A 19,183-nucleotide genomic window follows, 5' to 3' on the forward strand; every position below is an offset into this window, starting at 1 on the left:
GTGGAGTAGAGGCACAGGCTCCTAGGACCTGAGCGAGCGTTAAACAAGCATGCTCAGGCCAATCATGGAGCTGCTCTCATGAGAGCAGAATCATTATTGGAGTCTAGGAGCCTGCGCAGTGTGCAGGGACCCCGTGCAGAAGTGTTTCTTATTTTTATTTATTATATTCCCATACCCCTCACACCTCCCCCCTTCTCCCCACCCACCACTTGTTATGAAAGGGAGCCAGCCGCAACTGGTTAATTGCTTCTTGTAATGCACATTCATGTAGGCCCTCTGAATTTCAGGAATTATTTAAGAACTTCAAACAGGGGCCTAACAAAGACCTCCAGCATATCCTTTAATTGCGCATATCCAACTACATTCCCAGTGACCCAGCTCAACTCAAATCCTATGTAAATCTGGGAGGCCTTGTTAACACTGCTCTGCTGGTAGAGGCCTAATTACTCCTCAGGAGACAGCAATCTCATAGTCCCTTAAACCATTTTTAGGAATGTTCATCATAATGCAATGCCATTGATGATGATATTTGTGATACAGTATATGTTTTTTTTAGTTTTGCGGTCCGGAGCAATGAGTTAGGAAGAGGAAGTTATGGTTACTCATAACTGGCAGATTAAGCGATTTTTTTGTCTGAAAATAGATTTAGAATGCTTAAAATATCACTTTTTGTCAATGAATGTATCTCTACATACATGTTTCTGTTGTTGATTGGTGATACAATGTCACTATGCATAATAGCGATACCAGTTCCTAATATTCTAGTAGTGCTCCAATAGTGCTCTCTGTGAAAATAGTAAGCTCTCCCCTAAATGTGCGTGCTGTGTGGTGTTTGGGAGTCAAGAGCTGTGTTAAACAGGTTACCACCTACCCACATGCAAGCAATGCAATCTTGTTTAAATTACAGTCTTCTTATTTGACCCAATTTCTCAAACACACTTCAATAGCTAGATAAAAGGGAACTTAATAGTTTTCAATGTATGACACAAATGTTGTAGTGTCAATTATTAAGAGGGAGCCATTGGATAGCTGTATGGACCAAACAAGCAAGCAGGAAGTGTTGCATGTACTTTTATCTTTACAATACTCAACATAATATTAATAGTCTCATTCATTTCTTTAGTAAATCATAGAGCACAACAAAAAACACTAACATTTTCAAATCTCATAGTACGTTCGACCAATGACCATTTAATGAATTATATTGAATGAACTTCCTTTTCCAGAGTGTCAGATGCATATGATGTAGTAAATGATACTTAATAGAAAGTGACCTTTTTCCATAAGGAAGTGAAAAGACAAACACAGCTAATGGCCAGATTCCTAATTTATTGTGGAATGAGGGCAAATTATGCCAATTCAAATTAGAGTCGGGTGTTAAATACATCTAGTAAAAGTTAGTCTGTAGAATTTTTGCTGGATAAAATAGACTTGGTTAGCAAGGTGAAAATAAGTAAATCAGGGAAGGATTTAAATAGGAGAAAAAACTATGATAGTAAAGAACGTAGGCTCGGAAATTTAAGGTAAAAGAGGATGGAGAGAATTTTATATTTAAAAAGATATACAACTAAAACAGGTGATATGGAAAAGAAGCCAAGAGTGATTACTATAGAAATTAGTTGCTTTGAGAAGCAGCTATACATCAGAACCTATGTGGAAAGATTAACAGAAGTAAATATAGTGCCAGCACTTTCCAAGTGTTGTAAATAAGTATGTTAGAGGTAGAAAGGTAAACTATTGAAGAACTGTGAGCCAACATCCATCTAAGACTAGGAGTGGAGAAAGAGGGGGTTTAAAAGTAGAATATGTTGAGGTTTTAAATGGAAACGAATACAAAAATAGTAGAAACCTAAGCTTGAAGGCAAAACAGTAGGGGATCAATATATGCTCGAAATACACCCCTTTATGAACAGTAACAGGAGTTAGTGATTTTGAAAATAAAATGTTCAATAAGATAGCTGAACTACAGATTTGCCTCATCTATCACTTCACAAGCAAAAATAGTGTACAGCATCAAAGGTGATTAGTGAGGGCAAATGGGGTGTATAAGGGGCCGTAGTGTATAAGAATAAAGGAATTATTCATGGTTTCATCTTTTCTAGAGAATGCTGGAATAAAAAATACTAAAAATGCGGGGTGAAGAATAAATAAGCTCTTGAATAGAGCAAGAAGCTGTTAATGTGTAAGACCCATTAAAAGGGAATAGTCTTAACAACTATATGCCAAAGAAAAATACCAAGATGTAGGTTGTTAGAAGATGCTGATAGAGGGTTTTTTGAACAGAGGACAATTATGCTTTATACCTCCATAAATCACGAGACAGTAGAAAAATTACCAGCGCACTTTACATCTCTAAAAATAAAGCAAAACGTGAGAAAGTAAGAAGGGAAAAGGAGGCAGCCGCTGCAGGTAAGAGCGGTGGGGCGGTGGATCCGGGTGGGGGATTTTGAGAGACGACTACGAGGGACAATTTAATAAATAATTAATTTTCTCTTGTGGTCGTCTCTCGAAATCCCTCCCACCCAGCCCCACCTCCCCACCACTCTAACGTGAAGCGGCCACAGCTGAAGGGAGGTCTCATATAGAAGAGTATAAGTCGACTGATTGTAAGATAATGAAGCAATGCATGATTTGCATGTCAAAACAGTGCTAGCCAGTGTCCAAAGAATATCACTAAGAACGGAGTAATAGTGAAAGTGCTGCCATTTCAAGACCCATTAGAAATGACATTTGGTGTAAATGAGTGAATGTGTACAAGGAAGCAATACAAAACTCCGAGGCATTTAATAATACAAATAAATAGATCATTATTGGATGGGAAAGAAAAACAAGCATTGAAAATGTAATAGGTCTCGCCTTTCATTAAGTTAAAACCATTTGCTTTGCTAATGGTATTGCACAGCAAAGAAAATGGCTTTAACTTAATGAAAGGTGAGAACTATTGCATTTTTAATCCTTGTTTCAATACGCCAAGGTGTCTACATGGCACGAGAGGTCTGGATAGATTTTTCTGTGGAGCCGGCTGAAACAGAGACGTGCGGCTACTGCTGGACCCGGATTCCTTAATGTCTGATATCCCGCGTTTATAAGGCCTTGAAGGCTGACAGTAGGATAGAGAGGTCAGTGATAGATAGATGGGTGATTTGCCTGAACAACTCGGGGAGGGAGAGTGGAAGTGAGCCTGCGCCGAAGTCAGGGACGTGGATAGTAATGCACAGTTCAAATTCACCCAATTTTATCATTTACACTGCACCTACTTAACAACTCTATGGTTACATAGGTTTAAAGCAGCACGATCGGCTGTGTGTGCCCGGTGCAGGGTAGAGCAATGTTTCTGCATATGGCGCTGGAGTGCAGTAGGCTACATAGTTACTGGGGGGAGTTACAGCGAGGAATTATGCATGTTGAAGGCCTCGATCAAACATAGCCTACTGGGTGTACTTCCAAACCCCTAAAATGAAGCATAGATTTGCCCTGTTGGGATTGGTGCTGGCTAAATGACGCCTCGCCATTCATTCACTGAACATGGCCCATGCCCCCACACCCGATGTGCAAGTGTGGGGAATAGCAGGTATTGACAAAGGTCGGTTAACAATGACGTCTGCTCCCGGGCTCATCTCAATCAATCTGCCGCAAGCGATTGAGTCCAATCCGCAAAAATCAATCAGACCAAGCGCATCATCTGCCGCCGAACCAAAACTCAGCATTTCTTCCTCTGGTCTGCAGACCCCCTTCCACCTGCACAGAAATATAACACCTTACGCTTTACCCATCAGTTCTTGGGCCTATTAAAGCGTCAGTCCGCGAGGACCCGGCTACAGCGGAACCCTTGACGGGAACCACAGCAAGGAGAACAGGGCCTCAGACCTCTCCAACGCCGGCCCCCACCCTGAGGGAGAATAGACCCTTTACCGCTGAATCACCATGTAGGAGAACAGGGCCTCTCCTGCTCTACAAATGGATCCCGACCGAAACCAGAAGAACGGTGACCCAAGCCCTCGTCAGCAGCCAAACACCTGCAACAACTACAACGCATCCAAAACGCCTCCGCCTGACTGATCCTCAACGTCCCCTGCTGCAGCCACATCACTTCCCACCTTAGATACCTGCACTGGCTCCCCGTCAACAAGAGGATCACCTTCAAGCTTCTCACCCACGCACACAAAGCACTTCACAACACCGGACCAGCCTACCTGAACAACAGACTCAACTTCTACATTCCCGTCCGCCAGCTCCGCTCCGCCAGCCTCACCCTCGCTGCTGTCTCCTGCATCCAACGAACGACCTCCGGCGGCAGATCCTTCTCCTTCCTCGCTGCCAAGACCTGGAACACTCTCCCCACCCATCTACGGCAGACCCAAGACCTGCTCTCCTTCAGAAGGCTCCTAAAGACCTGGCTCTTCGAGCAGTAGCTGCACCCCTCCCCCTCAGCGCCTTGAGACCCTCACGGGTAAGTAGCGTGCTTTACAAATTCACTGATTGATTGATTGGTCCCGCCAGGTAGGGAGAATAGACCCTCTACTGACCTGTGTCAGCATGTGGGAGAACAGGGCCTCTCCACCGCCGCCCCCGCGAGGAGGTAGAACAGGGCCTCTCAACCGCAAGTCCTACCAGGTGGGAGATTGGGAGAACAAACCTTCTTCTATTTGGTTTCGCCATTTGCGAGAACAGGGCCATTACTCAGCCAGGTGTCACCATGCGTGAGGATCTTCCGCCATCTGGCCTATCATAAATACTGGCGCACTTGAGACGGGCCCCGCTTATGATGGAGAACTGGGCCTCTCGGCCACTGGGTCTCACCATGTGGGGGTGCACAGGGACTCTCAGGGGACACAGGACCTCTCGGGGTGCACAATGTGGGGGTGCACAGGGCCTCTCTTCTGCTTGGTCCCACCATGTGGGAGAATAGGGCCTCTACGGCTTGTCATTACATGTGCACCGGAAAAAAATCCAGGCCTGCGCGAATCGTTGTAAATATAAGCATTTATACTCGTGTTTCTTAGTTACTACCAGTCTTCACAGGTGAATTTCACACAGCAGCGGTGCCTCTTATCCACACCGCAACAGTTAACTTTCGTATATATTAGCCACTACATCTCCCCATTTTGCCACCATCACTGTTCTTTTGTGCAACATTTCTTCCCCAGATATGGCTGATAAATAAATATTTAATAAGGCAGCATGATAGCACAGAGGACTCATGTAAGTACTGCATTTGTGTGTGTTGAAAGAGGAGTGCTGGAATGCAACGGAGTCGACTCTGCCGTTCATCTTTTCGGTGCTAATATGAGTACCATTAGGAAAGGAGATCTAAGGATCCTCACTTACATAGCCAAAGGCGGCAAAAGCATGCCAACATACACTATACACAATCTATTAGGCATTATAGACTAGTTGCGGGTGCCAAACCAGTCTCGTCTGGGGATTCTAGTGTGTGCGTCAAAGGCAATTTACAGAAAAGTCTCCACGCCCATTTAAATACAAACTATAACCAGGATAGCATGCCTACATGTTCTATGTCACGGAGGAAAGCCATAAATGCCCATTTCAAATAAACAAAATGCAAGAATTACGTAAGTGATAAAAGATCTAAACTACATAACAAGGAAGTCGGCAAAGGAAAAAAAACTAAGAAACAATGCATTGGTTGTTGCCGCTGAGAGGTGTGCGGCGTGAAGGAGAGTGGTACGCCTCACCGGGGTGGCAGGAAGCGTATCCTGGCTCCCGTGTAGCAGGCGGCAGTGGAAGCGGCGTCGCCACCCACCAGCACACAGCGAGAAGTTAAGGAGGCCATGAGTCGGAAGGGCTGCGAGTTGCTCCGTGCATCGGCGGAGGCAGCGAAGGGGGTGGCCTGAAGGAGGTGTTGTGTGTGAGGAGTAGTAACTTAGGAGAGTGTGTGAGGCCTAGGGGGCCAGGGAGGCACTGCCAGGGCCCCTGAGCGGTCTAGAAGTGTGTGCGCGTGACCGCACACAGTTAAGGAGGAGTGCTGGGCAGAAGAGCTCGAGGGGACACAGAAGGGAAAAAAACAAGATGGCGTCAGACTGTCCACTGTCCATACATACGCCTGCATGTTTAGCTTTGGCTGAATGGCAAGAGCAGGCATCTGTGTCCATCCGTATGTGTGCATGTTCAGCTATGGCTGAATCGATCGCAAAAGGCCCTCACATGGCGAGTGCAGCGCATTTGCATTGCTAACGCCAGGCGAGACCTGAAAAGAACACTAACCAATAGGATAGCAGTCTATAGATTAGGAGTGAGATACACGAGCAAGCCTAACTAATTGTGAATATTCCAAATTTACTGAAGGAGAAACTGTAAATAAGAAGACAAGAATGCACTATTTACTCCAGAGTCTTTGTGTTGGGCTACCAGATTTGCAAATTTGAAGTGCTGCCTAGAAAAAAGCACTTTACTAATGTATTTTATGTATGGGTTCACATAAGCAAAGATGAGAAAGCATTGTTGGGGGAAGGCATTTGTGGGTGGTTCTACAGCGAATTATACTACAAATCAGAAGAATGTTGTGTGATTGTTTTTTTTTTACTTAGAAAGAGATCTGGAGGTATGCTTCTTTGTTCCAAAGTTTCAAAGTGAAAAAAAATCAAGCAAGTATTGGCAAAGACAACAGATATGCCGCGCACTTCAAGTCTTGACTAAAAAATAAAAAAAATGGCCAATGGAGTGAGAAAGTGATTGATTCTGTGTCCAGGACTATGGGTTAAAAAATGAGTATGCGATTAATCAGTGTACATTTGAGATGTACAATAGTCCCTCATGCATTGCAATCTAAGAACCCCATAGAGGGCTGAATGATACTCCAAACAACAAACAACATGAGTTGGGAGAAAAATACTCCTCCGGATGGAGCCAAAGCTCTCTCTGTGTATATTTTAAAGAAGTGTTACAATACGTTCTAAAGACATCTGCGCTGTAAAGCCAGATCTAAAAAGAAAGGGGAGCCAACAATGTGGAATGAAAGGAAACAAGAAAGTTAAGTATGAATATCATAACATAAAAATGAGGTAAATATTATTAAACAGACAAAGAGGGCCGAAAATGTATTTAAAGAATGCTTCAATGAATGATACTTTGATGAATAAAATCAGCAATAAGCTGAGTACCATTCAGTATGTCAAAAGTGTGCTTTTTAGTTAATCTAGTTTTAGATTACTAGATACATGCAAAAACACTGTCAAAATATTATATTGTCTGCCTCAGTTGACATGCATAAGGTAACTTTAAAAAAACAGAACATAGCTCTAATCAACATGAAATAAGTGTTCAAATATATCGATGGGTGAATCTGGGTCAAAGACCTTACTTAGCCCAGGATGCCCTTACGTGCTCCTTTCACAGTTTGATCTTTTAGTTCTGTGCTGACATTGACATGATGTTTTCTCATACACCAGTATCATCTTTCAACCAATAGCGTGGAATGCATTGCCTCTTTCCCCCGGGTTGGCTGTTGCATTTACATGTTGATTCATGATTTGACTGGGGATTTATGACAGCATTAATCTCCGTGATTTATGTCAAACCATCTCTAAAAGAACTGCTAAGAGTTTTTTCTGTTCAACTTCAAAATATTCCTCGAGAACTGAAAAACCCACTTGCATAATTTTGCTATTGCATATTTGCAGATCTATGAAGAGCCTATAAGACGGAATACACATGACAATTATTTTGATCACTATGAGTTATCCTTCTACTAAATTTCCTATTGCTTATTGTTCGGATCATGTCTTTATAGGGAGCTTTGAAAATACTGCCTAGCTTAGGGCGCAGTAGATTGAGGAGCTCAGCAGACTTGTAAATCCCAAGACATTTCCATAGTTCCTCACAAGATTCTTTCAGTAGTTGTATTTGCACCCTATATTATGGGCAGTGACACAGCCAATGTATCAACTAGGTTGGAGCATTTCTTCCTAATGCCTCAAATGTTATGTGTTTCTGTGATATAGACACATTTATGTGTGGTTCTTGTCTATTTTAAAATGTCATTCCCATTCATTCATCCCAAGTCAAGTGTGCATTTATGCTTCCCGTTCCCTAATGGAGAGGAGCTCAATAAATATTATGACCATAGTAGTCCGCTCTTTTATATGTCAATAAACAAGCACTGCTATATTTCCAATCAGAGATTTTAACTTATGGGTGAAAGGCATGGCCTCCTAAAGGAAAATTCATGTATTAAATATTTGATTGCAAATAACATGATTCATATTCAGCAAACTCACACACATTCTTGTGGTATTGTATTTCATATTCAGTACCATGAAATGTCTGAAAGGTCTTAGTTTATCTGGGTTTCCTGTAACACTGTGTTTTTATTTTCTCCAGCAGGACCAGTTGATGTACTAAAAGCATTAGAATTCCACACGTCTCCGGAAGGAGTATCGAAAACAACAGGATTTTGCACAAACAGGAAAGACACACGAGGATCGGATATTGCCTACAAAGTGAACAAACTTGCACAACTGAGTGCTCCAACAAATCAGTTATATCCAGGTGAGTTGCATGTGGCTACACTAAATATATTACTACATCATATCATATGTATAAATAATGCCGTGGATGTTGTGGACCAGGTCAACAGCAGACTTTGAACTGCAGAAAGACTTCACAAGTGCACTTACATATGTGGGTTTCACCAAATTCTTGCCCTTCACATAACAAGGAAGCATTCCCTGATTAAATCTTGTGAACTTCAGTTTGCTGGGTTAACCTTGCTTTCGCCCATGCAAAGATTTTCTGCACTTTACAAGAAAAATTTCCCTGCAAAGAGAAAAAACTTTCACACTATTTGAACTCAGCCAAGAACAGGTCTTACAAACACCAGTGCAGTCCAGCCAGATCTAAAATGTAGCTAAATAGCATGAACGTAATGTAGCTGATTCTATAACACAGGCTTAGGTGTTACAACTAAAAAAAAAGGCTGAAAAAAACATGTCTAAACATCACCAGTGCTCTACCTAAGGCCTCATTCCGAATATTCTTTACTTTTGTAAGTGATGTAATGGTGGTAGGACATCCTCTATGTAGACTATTACCCTTTATGGTCCGCGATTATTCTAGCGCTGTGCAGCAGGAAGTAGTCAATTGTGCTACTTTGTAAATAATGAATCTTTCTTTAAGCCCACTAGAATATCATTGTTGAGGGACATTAGATATCACTGTATGTGCAGCACTTTGTAGCAGGTGGAGGTGAAAATCCACCCCCATTGACTGCTGCAGAGTCCTACTATGCACCCTATTAGGAACCCGTGCCCTGACACATAGCACAGAGATGCACTCAATGTGAGCCTACGATTTGAATGGATGCAAAATAATTGCAACTATAAATACTAGGTTTTTCGAATGTAAGTGTAGTTTTATGCGACCTAAAGTCTGCCTGGTGAACCTGCAGGGGTCCCTCGCAGTGGGGTTTCTTACTGACCTGCCCGGCTGCCACATGGCATGTTTGCAGGGAAGTTCAAACCCTGGGTCCAAGAAAAGTCCAAGCGTGAGCGGAGGTGTGCATTCCATTTCTGCACAGTGTTCAGGATCTGCCTCAACTCATTTGTGCCCCTCGGGGAATTTTTGACGAGGCTGGATGGATGCCTTCCTCTGCTGCTGAGGGGCTTTGAACCAAGCGAGGAGCACTGGAATTATTGCAATAAACTTGCATTTAGTGCTTCGCCTGACATGGTCAATCATGAGTGTGGGCCTGATGTCTCCTCTTCAAGACACAGCATGCATTGTGTACCTAACCTTATTCTAACTTCACTTCTAAAGAAGGTGGATAATTCCAATTCCCTAAACTGATATAACATTGGAAACTATATACACTGCACTTATAATGGAGAAACACTTGCATGTGATCATTTCATCAGTCTGTTTCACCGGGGAAAGATGAGCACTGGAAAACACATTCTGTAAATAAATTGTCAATCTCTGGAAATCATAGTCGTTGTTTCTGTGCATTACATGGTTGATGCAGGCATATTGAGTTCTGAAATCCATTGGGCCTCATTCAAAAAGGTATCTTCAGCTCTAAACCTGTGTTTAGGCTTGAAAAGTGGCTTCTTTCACACCTGACAACAAATCACATAAGATGTCTGGATAGATATAAACAGTTTTAATGGTACATCACATAATTCCACAGTAGTCAGCTGGATGAAAAGGAAAGAGGGTGTGTGGAAGAGTGAGTTGCTAGCCATGTAAGCTTGTGAACACCCACAAATGGGCATTTATGAGCATTAACAACCTCGTATCCTGTGCAACCCCATTGTTGAAGTGGTCGGAGCTGTACTCCAGCAAACGATGAGGTAACAATCTTTCCCAGGTTTGAAGGTGGGCGAGTCACTTCCAAACTCAAAGGTAATGAGGGAAATATGTTTTTCGATCGGGAAAATACACCCTACCCCACCCCCGGAGAAAAAACAAAACAAAAGAAAAATAGTTAATTTATATATACAGCTGAATTTCCTCAGAGCGCAATTGTATACAGACTGTGTAGCCATCGTCACACAAATCTAGCAATATGTGTATTAACTCAATAAGCCCGTAGGAGCGATGGACAAAAAGATGGCAAATGGACAGAAAGATGGACAGGCTGGCAGGATTAAAAATGAGTAAGCAGACAGACAGGCATATAGGTAGGTAAGTAGTTCCCTCGCTTGCAGTTCCACACATTCTTACACTGTAGCTCATTGATAAAGGCCAACAAGTCAGAGGCACTTCTGGAAATACATGTGATCCTTTCAGCAGGGTGTTACCAGCTTGTGGTGGACTGTCCCCCTACAGATGGGGGCAAGGCTGGTCTACATACTATTTAAGTGTGTTTGCAAAGTGGAGAAAGGGCTTCGACGTCATAATGAAGGTGGCTAGCGCTATGCAGATCGTGAATAACAACATAACGAGAAAGGGAGGAAAACACTAATTTGATGAAATCCCTCTCCCATGGTAACCAGTGGATGGAAGTGGATCGAGCACTTCCAGGCATCACTTATTTGCTATCTGTGACAGAGAGGAGAGGGAGAGGAGTTGGCCCAATGGCTAGGGGGAACACCTCCAATCTGGGGAACTGGGTTCGAGTCTCGGCAATGACGCTGAACATCCTGTGATTCTGTGAAAATCACTAAATCTCCCTGTACCTAACCAAAACACAAGTGTGTCCTCGTGTAATGTAACTAGTGCTTGTAAAGCTCTCTGATACCCGATTGGGGTCTAGTTAGCGCTATATAACACTCTGTAAAATAAAAAATAAGAGAGACAGACGTAAAGTCTCAAAGAGACTGCTTGAGACACACGGATAAACACAAGAAGACAGGCAAACTGACGCACGGATAGACAGACACAGTTGGTGACAAGTTTTTCTGAAGTTATTTCCACAATTCGTCACATCATTGTGATGCCATTCCTTTCATTGGTTAACAAGCATCAGTCACGTGGCAGTTGCTTGTCGGTTCTTGAACGCAGGGCGGCCTTACATAAACAGTTTCTGACACGTGCTCTCCAAATCGTTTTTCCCAAAGGCCCTTTTTCGGTGCGCTGCATTTTATAGTTTCGCAGTTCTTTTATTAACGCAATGTTTGCATTTTTGCAAGCTATCCAGGAAGCAATGTCTGCATACATACAGATTCAGATTTCACCATCAATGTAAACTAAGACTACAGTAAGGGAGAAACAAATGAAATTCACTGAAAAGTTAACCAGCAAACCGTCTGCGACCTTTTGCAGAAAGCAGACATGGTGTATTTTTCAGAGTCTCTTATCTGATGAAGGAGATGGAAACCCTGCAAGCACAGACTAGAAGAGGACGGGCCATGCGCATTCGCCTTAAGCCTTTCAGACATATCTCTCAGGTTCAGACATGGCAGGTGTTCGGTTCCTAATCCATCACTCCTCCCAGGCCTCCATGCCGCCATTGACAAGTTCAGAGGAGCAGCATTTGTATATACTTCTGATCGGCAGCAACCTGCCGTTAAGACTGTTCTATTGTTGCCCTCGGCATGCAAAGCAACGAGGCACACCGGAGGCATGACAAATTATAGATGAAAGAGCTGGCTTTGTGTGCAAAGAAAAGGTCTCTCTTAAAGTCGAAGCGCCTGATTTTAGAAGGAGGGGAAAATGTGGGCATGGGTGTATTCACTAACTTTCTAATAAATATATGTTTTTATTTCCAGTGTTTCATCGGTCTAGAAAAAATATATTAACATTACATCAATCACTGCGTAGATAAAAAAAAAAAACAACAAGTGCCAGGGTTCTCTTCATGAGGTCTCTGCAGCTTGCATCACACACTGCCATGGTGCCAATGATAGTAGCAACACAACTACTAACCATCCCAAGTGTGACAATTTGGACTATTTCAGGCCCCCAAAGCTATAAGAATGCTTTGTGTGAGTGTCTGTGGCGAGGGGGTGGGAGGCCAGGGGGGGGCAAGTAAGATCATAGTCAGTTTCTATGTATATTGAATTAGTAATTAACTGTTGTTGTGGTTATCTCGAAATTAGCCAGACAGTGCCACCCTGTGGCAGACTGTCACAAGCTCTGGTGGTGTCAATTAAGTACTGGTGCCCACCACGGAAACCACTGGCTTAAATTAAGTACTCACATCAATACATTAAAAAAATAACATAATGTCCTAGAAATCATGAAACTCTACAATACTATAAAGAGACATACACACATAAAGATAAAATAATTGTGTGAACCATCATGCCGATAATCATTTAAAATATTTGGCCCCTAACAGAATATTTTTTAGTTATTGTGAGTGCCTCCTTTAAAAATATTGTGCTGAAATTACAAAATCCTTCATCGCTATCAAGTTTTCAGATACATCAACAACTGGTTGCCCACCATCATTAAGAAACACTCCGGGGGTGCATAATCAATAAATATATTATTTATCCGCAGATTATACATTCTGTTCGGGTTAGCTGGGGGGGGGTGGATCCACCCCAGGCGGCACTATTTTGAAGGCGGCGGCTGCGTGGGACTGGCATCCTTTCTAATTTATTTGGGGACACTGACTTACACTACTGTCAGTCAGTGTACCCAAATAAATGCGAAAGGCCGCCGCCACGGGCCAGTGATGCGCGCCCGCCATTTGAAGTGCAAGCGCTGTGCACCTGCTTGCAAAAAAGCATCAAATGCTGCCTGCAGTGCACGCACCACCACCTAGCTAAGCGGTGGTGCGGTTCACGACATAACTCTGCTTTTGTGGTTGTCTGTGGGTCTGTGACGTCCGTCCCAGGGCACCAATCTTGTAGCGTGCGAACACTACCAATGACGGCCCTGGGCATCTTTTTTGGCCAGCCCTTGCGCCTGATAAAGTAGCAGCGATGCGTCACGGCCCGTGAGGGACTTTCACTTCTTGCCGCGGGATGATAACATCACTTCAACTGTTGAAGTCTAGGTACTCTAGTAGGAAATGTGTGGTAGTGTTTGGGGTGAATGAGCACTTGGCATCCAGAGGAGCATGTTCTCTTTTGTGAATAATGACTGGTTAGATACAAAGACTTAGGATTGCGTGTGCCCAGGATGCAGGCGGTTTGGTATCACAGTTTATAGGTGAAGGCTGTTTGATGTCATGAAAAGGAACGGTTTGGTTTCCAGAGCAGCAGGGTTTTCAGGTTGGAGATTTTGTTTTTCCAGAAACAGTGTCCTGTTGTAGTCCTTAATGGGACAAGATTTGGTGCCTGCGTCTGTTTGATACCGGATTGGGGGTTATTTTCTTCCAGGAGTGTATGGCTAAAGTTGTCTGTGGGAGGAGTAGTCTTATTTTCATGTTTGTGATGAGACAACAGGACAACAAAAATGTATTTTACTTGTGACAGTATTTTAGTCAGGCAGTTTTTCTGCCTCAAACTATTATACACAATATCTTAAGGGTATATTAAGCCAATACAAACTAAGTGCAGGCGTGGAAAAATACCCTTTAGTTATAGAAAGATAGGCATTTCATGATGATAATGTTGTTATTCATCCACGTCTTATAATTAGTCAAGATTTGCTTTAGCCTTTCATTCAACTATTTGAAAAATGTTTATGCTTCAAGGAGAAACAAGATACGCACCCTTTTGTCTGGCTGCTCTAATTGTCTTACAGAACCTCTTCTTTGAGCAGACACATCCATGGAGTTTGAAAAGAGTTCAGACTTTGTTTGGGTGATAGTGGGGCAATCAGTTTTTCCATACAACCCACAATCTTTTTCTTGCACCAATTAGGTGTTGGTGTTGAATGTGCAACTAGTTATCTGAGAGCCTAATATCGGTGCAAGTATAGAAGCATCTCTCCGACCAACAAGATGGTCAGGGTGACTTTTCTAGTGAGATCTTTTAAATTTAACCATATCAGCACACCCTAAAACCAGTTCTGTTTAATCACAGTTTATGCCTAGAGGAGTAGGTGTTCATGCCGCAGAAGCTGGGCACGTGATGGGGTAGGTGGTTTGAATATTACCAGAGGACAGGGGTCCTGCACTAGCTGTGATGTTATGGATGAGATGTCATGGATGGGATAGGTAAGTGCCAGCGGTCCTGCACGTGCTGTGATGTAATGAGTGAGATGTCACAAACAGAGTAGGCAGAACTGAGTTTTGAGTTTCCTTCTGCTTTTCCTTCAGTGGCGCAGCTAGGTGGGGGTGGTCTGCCCAGGCGGCACTATTTTGGGGACCTCTTTCAAGTGCTCGCCGTTCATTTTTCCCCAGCAGCCATAGGCCCCCCCAGTCCCCCCCCCCCCCCGGGCAGCGTGACACTTTTCTGTGTATTCTCTGCCATGAACTGCTAGTGTGTAAGAATGCCAGCATACCCAGCCTGAAAAACATAGATGATTTTCAAACAGTAGGTGATGATGTCATTTTTAGACAAGAATGTAAAATGTATTTTCTTCAGTTTATAAAATGTTTTATATAGAAGGTTTTCTTTGGCATCAACACTTTTTCTGTACTTGCAGAAGAAGCAACACAATGGGAATGTTCCACAGCTTAAAGCTGAGCCTGAGGTGCATCCAAATAAGAGCGTTCTACAGTTTTCTTAGCAGCCCACCTACCAATCACTCTCTAACTCTGATGTGCTCTTCCGCTGTTATGTCAAAGAGAGCCAAGGTGATCTGATGTTGTCAATTCAATTAGGCACCTAGGGCAGCACCCATCCGAATTCGAGAGAGCATTCCAGGTGCATAGCTTGGGATGGTTTGAAAGCTCCTGAACAGAGGACCACCCCCAATACAGACCTCCAGGTTTGCCAAATTCCAACATTTATACACCTGCCTCAGGTGCCAGTACTTGTGAGGACCTTTGCCTCATAAGCCTACTGAATGGGCAACATTGTGTTGTTAGGCCCAGAGTTGTTATAAAAGTCTGCACCTTTAGGCAGCAACTAATGGGCTTCAGGTAAATTTATGATTGATCATGATGCCTGAATAACAATTAGGCCCAGTGGTTATTTCCAACTTTCTTCCTTTCAAATACGAATTGCAAGTCACTCTTTACATTCCAGAAAAGATTATTTTTGTGTTGCTTATGTCATCCAGTTGATTATTTATTTAGTTAGACATAAGGCTGCATAGCCCAATCCAAGCAGCAGCCCCATCTGGATGACAATGAGCAATATCATGCCATTGCCAAAGAACACAGCTGGAACAAGCTTGCTCTCTAATGTTGGAGGAAAGCTTCACGCCTCTTCTTCCGTAGCTAAACTGCTGCTATAAATTGAAGAGGGGAGGGACATGCACACAGCTCTGTCTCACGCCAAAGTTGCCATAGATGGACCTATTAAAAGGTCGTGTCAAGCGGGTACATAATGCAATTCTCTGTCTCTCTGTGAAGCTCTCTCGGAATGTGGGCAAGCAGTGGAGCACTTTGGACCAGAGCCAAGTCTGAGCCACCCTCTCAAAATCTGTGCAGCAGTCGATATGCAAACATTTTTACATTTTTTTAATTTTCATTAAATGCCATGACTTTTTTGAATTTTCAAATAAGTGAAGCTTTCCATGAGCATTCATATTCATAGTATTTTATGCATGGATAAACCGAGCTGGCAAATGAATAGCAACAGTGCATGTTTGCTTTGAACTCTTTTTTTGTTTGTTATTCACATTTAGAGAAAATTATTTACTTCATGGGGAGCACCTCATCCTGTGCCCACCCCACTTTGAGATATATTCATCCCTTTTCCTTCCAAGGATAGATACGTACTACTGCATTTGGCAGGAGCGAAACCTGGACCCTATTCTGGGAGGGAATTATCCTTAGAAACGTAGTGAATTCCCAAAAACTTGTAGGTATGTTTGTGCCCCCCCCCCAGATTTTGAAGGCATTTTTGTGCTTAAGCACAGACTCCTGTCCTGGTAAAGTTTGCTCACACATAAGATTACACCACACTGGTAGAATTTGATATTTGAGTAAATCCATTTCTGGAGGTACCTTCACGTTTTGTGAAAACAAATTAAGAATTGACAGTTATAAAACAGGCCATTTGTACATATGTACAAATGGCCAATTATTATTATAATTATGGACTATTTATTATATTAATTAGATCCAGGAAGACCCTAAGAGTAAAAATGGTAAGTTTCAAATATAATATATTTTAAACTAGAAATCAAATCGATATCCCCTATCGAAATATGGCCTTTGTACCTTCTTTTAGACATGCAATAAAGAGTTGTTTGAAAGGTAACGTCAGAATAGGATGCAAAGGTAGAAAGAAGAACATCTTAATTGTCTCTGAATTGCCTTTTGTACAGTATCTGGAAGTATATCTGATTACAGCAAAGTATCAACGGAGTCATTGTTGATCATGAAATTATTAAAGTGGAGTTAACATTCTCTGCAGAAAACATCAACGAAGGGTCATCCTCAAGTTGGAAAATAGCTCAGTTTTGCGGGCAGTTGTTGGCGCTACTTCCCATTGTCAAAGTTGGATGAAGTCAGAAATCTTTAGCCCAGTTTTGGAAAGTGGATTTTCTAAATTTGTCTGACTTTGCATGCGAAGACTATTCCCTCCAGCTTTATAGCTGGGGATACATTTCATGCCACAGGCTTATGCAGTGTCCACATAGCATAATGGTTAAACGACCCTGTACACCTGCAGGAAATAGCACCTCACTTTGCCCCACTGTTGCCAATGTCCACTCTCTAGATAAACCAACGTTGATTGAAGAGGATAAAGTATGGAGAAAGGTCATAGGGCGTTCTAGGACCTAGACTATGACATTCTCTCAGTTTGCTCTTGAGATACAAACTTAGCAGCATGCGGTCCGGAAAAGACTGATTATTGAACTATTCAGACTTGCCTTTAACTGACTGCGAACTAGATTAGGATTTGCGATCAAGCAATTTTAGACACGGTTAATCAACTTTAGTCTGGACTATACCCTAGCTATACTGTGGTAGTTTTCACCCAACTGTTAAATGTTGTAAAGTGACAAGAAATAACGATGTGGCGCATTACAAGACTCCCAATTATTTATATAAACCCTGAAATGGATATCTAATCTCTCGAGAAAACAAATGCCCAATGTTCTTGTGCATCTGAGAACATCCTGTTTCTGAAACAAGGCGAACTTTGAAATTGTTGCTGAAGTGACTCGAATTAAAGCAAGTTGACAAACAGCTGGACGCTAAACATGGTTTAAAGTGCTGTGCCTTTATGGGGTGTGATGCTTTCCCAAGTTCTGGTGTACAGCTCAAGTTTTCTAAGGCGCTGTTTATTTGAAAGAAATATGACACTCTTTTCGTTTGAAAAGAAAATGGTATCTGTCAAGTTTTCAGAAGAATAAAATACAGATATGAATCCCTCTGGCGTTAGGTCGCCTCCTAAGGTTTCATTCTTAACCCTTTGTAATTAATAACCCACCAACACATGACACAATGTGTTTTGTTTGCTTTACCTATGTTGCCTTAGGGTCGTCTGCAGTGCTAAATCATTAATGACTGCTATGCTATTTGGAAATAAATGCTGGCGTTGGAGGCTCCAGGCACCCAGAGGTATGCAATGCCGGAAATATTTAACTGAGATCTTGTTCAACATATTAGCAAAAATAACATGCACCCTGTCAACAGGTGGCTAGAGGCACTATCTTTTTAGAAAAAACTCTTTTGTATAGTATTAATTGGTAAAGGCATTTGGGGTACTCCTTTTGAGGTGCAAGAATATTTTGTAGGAATTACACAGAAACAAGCAGTGGACTTCTACTAAGGTGGTGTCATTTTAATGGCCATGACTTTCTTGTTGAGTGTTCTCATGGTTTATAACACTGCCTCAATCAATCCCAAAGCCCCCAATGAAATGCAATGTGACAGAGCTGGGTTATTCTGAGTTTCAAGGTCATAAACATCTCAGATAAGCTCGACTCTTAATAGTACATCCTCTAGATGGGTTAATGGCCAGACCATAGGACATGCCACGCAGGAAGGCCAGATATATAAGCATGGTGGCATTCTACCAAAGGACTCTCTGTTGTCTATCCAATGTAACCCTCAAGGTGGCTAAGAAGTAATAACTTAATAAACCAAAGGACATCATGGCCGTTTTATCCTTCTCTTGACATTTTTTCACACACCCCCAATAAAATGATACCAAAAAATGGAACAGGAAAAATACTCCATGGTAAGGAGATATTATTTATAAAAGTTCACACTTATGAATATATCCCTCCTTTCCTTATCGAATAATTTGACATAAAAATGAAAATACAGCTGTTTATCCAGAGAATCATCACTCAAAATCTCAAACCCTTGCCACATCTACAGTCTGTGTCACTTGTGTTATAGTATAAAGAAAATTGGTCCTTGACTATGAATTACATAGGCACTTAAATGAATTTCGTTTGTTTCTCACGTATGCAGTTAAATTCGCATATATTGATTTAATCAAAACAATGGGAGAGATATATTCAGTAGTAAACAAAACCCAAAGGGGTTTGACATAAATGATTTTAGAAAAACCCAGGGATTGCAATTGCAATTGAAACATAACCACACATTGTGTATTTGTTATATCAAAAGTTCAATTATTTATTTACAGTTAAATAAAACAGTTGACTAAACGGCGCAATAGACTTTCAAGAGTATAGTCAGTGAAGAAAGTAAAGGGGTGCTCAAGTGAAAAGGAAATATGGAGGGAAAGAGACAAAAGCTAATAAACAGTTGTATTATTTACACAGAACAAAGCGGGATAACCTCCGCTGT

At 42.1% G+C, this 19,183-nt stretch overlaps 1 protein-coding gene across 4 annotated transcripts in view; it reads left to right on the plus strand.

The window, feature by feature from the left end:
- Positions 1 to 19,183, plus strand: part of COL11A1 (collagen type XI alpha 1 chain) — a 393,450-nt gene that overhangs the window by 26,527 nt on the left and 347,740 nt on the right. For 3 of the 4 annotated variants that reach the window (XM_086954306.1, XM_086954313.1, XM_086954310.1), the window contains exon 2: positions 8,341 to 8,508. In XM_086954306.1, coding sequence (XP_086810432.1) covers positions 8,341 to 8,508 — 168 coding nt within the window. The remainder of the gene's footprint in view (positions 1 to 8,340; positions 8,509 to 19,183) is intronic. The other variant, XM_086954309.1, reaches the window with a different exon arrangement.

Source organism: Lissotriton vulgaris, chromosome 1_1 (assembly GCF_964263255.1).
Source record: "Lissotriton vulgaris chromosome 1_1, aLisVul1.2, whole genome shotgun sequence".
Lineage (NCBI taxonomy): Eukaryota > Metazoa > Chordata > Amphibia > Caudata > Salamandridae > Lissotriton > Lissotriton vulgaris.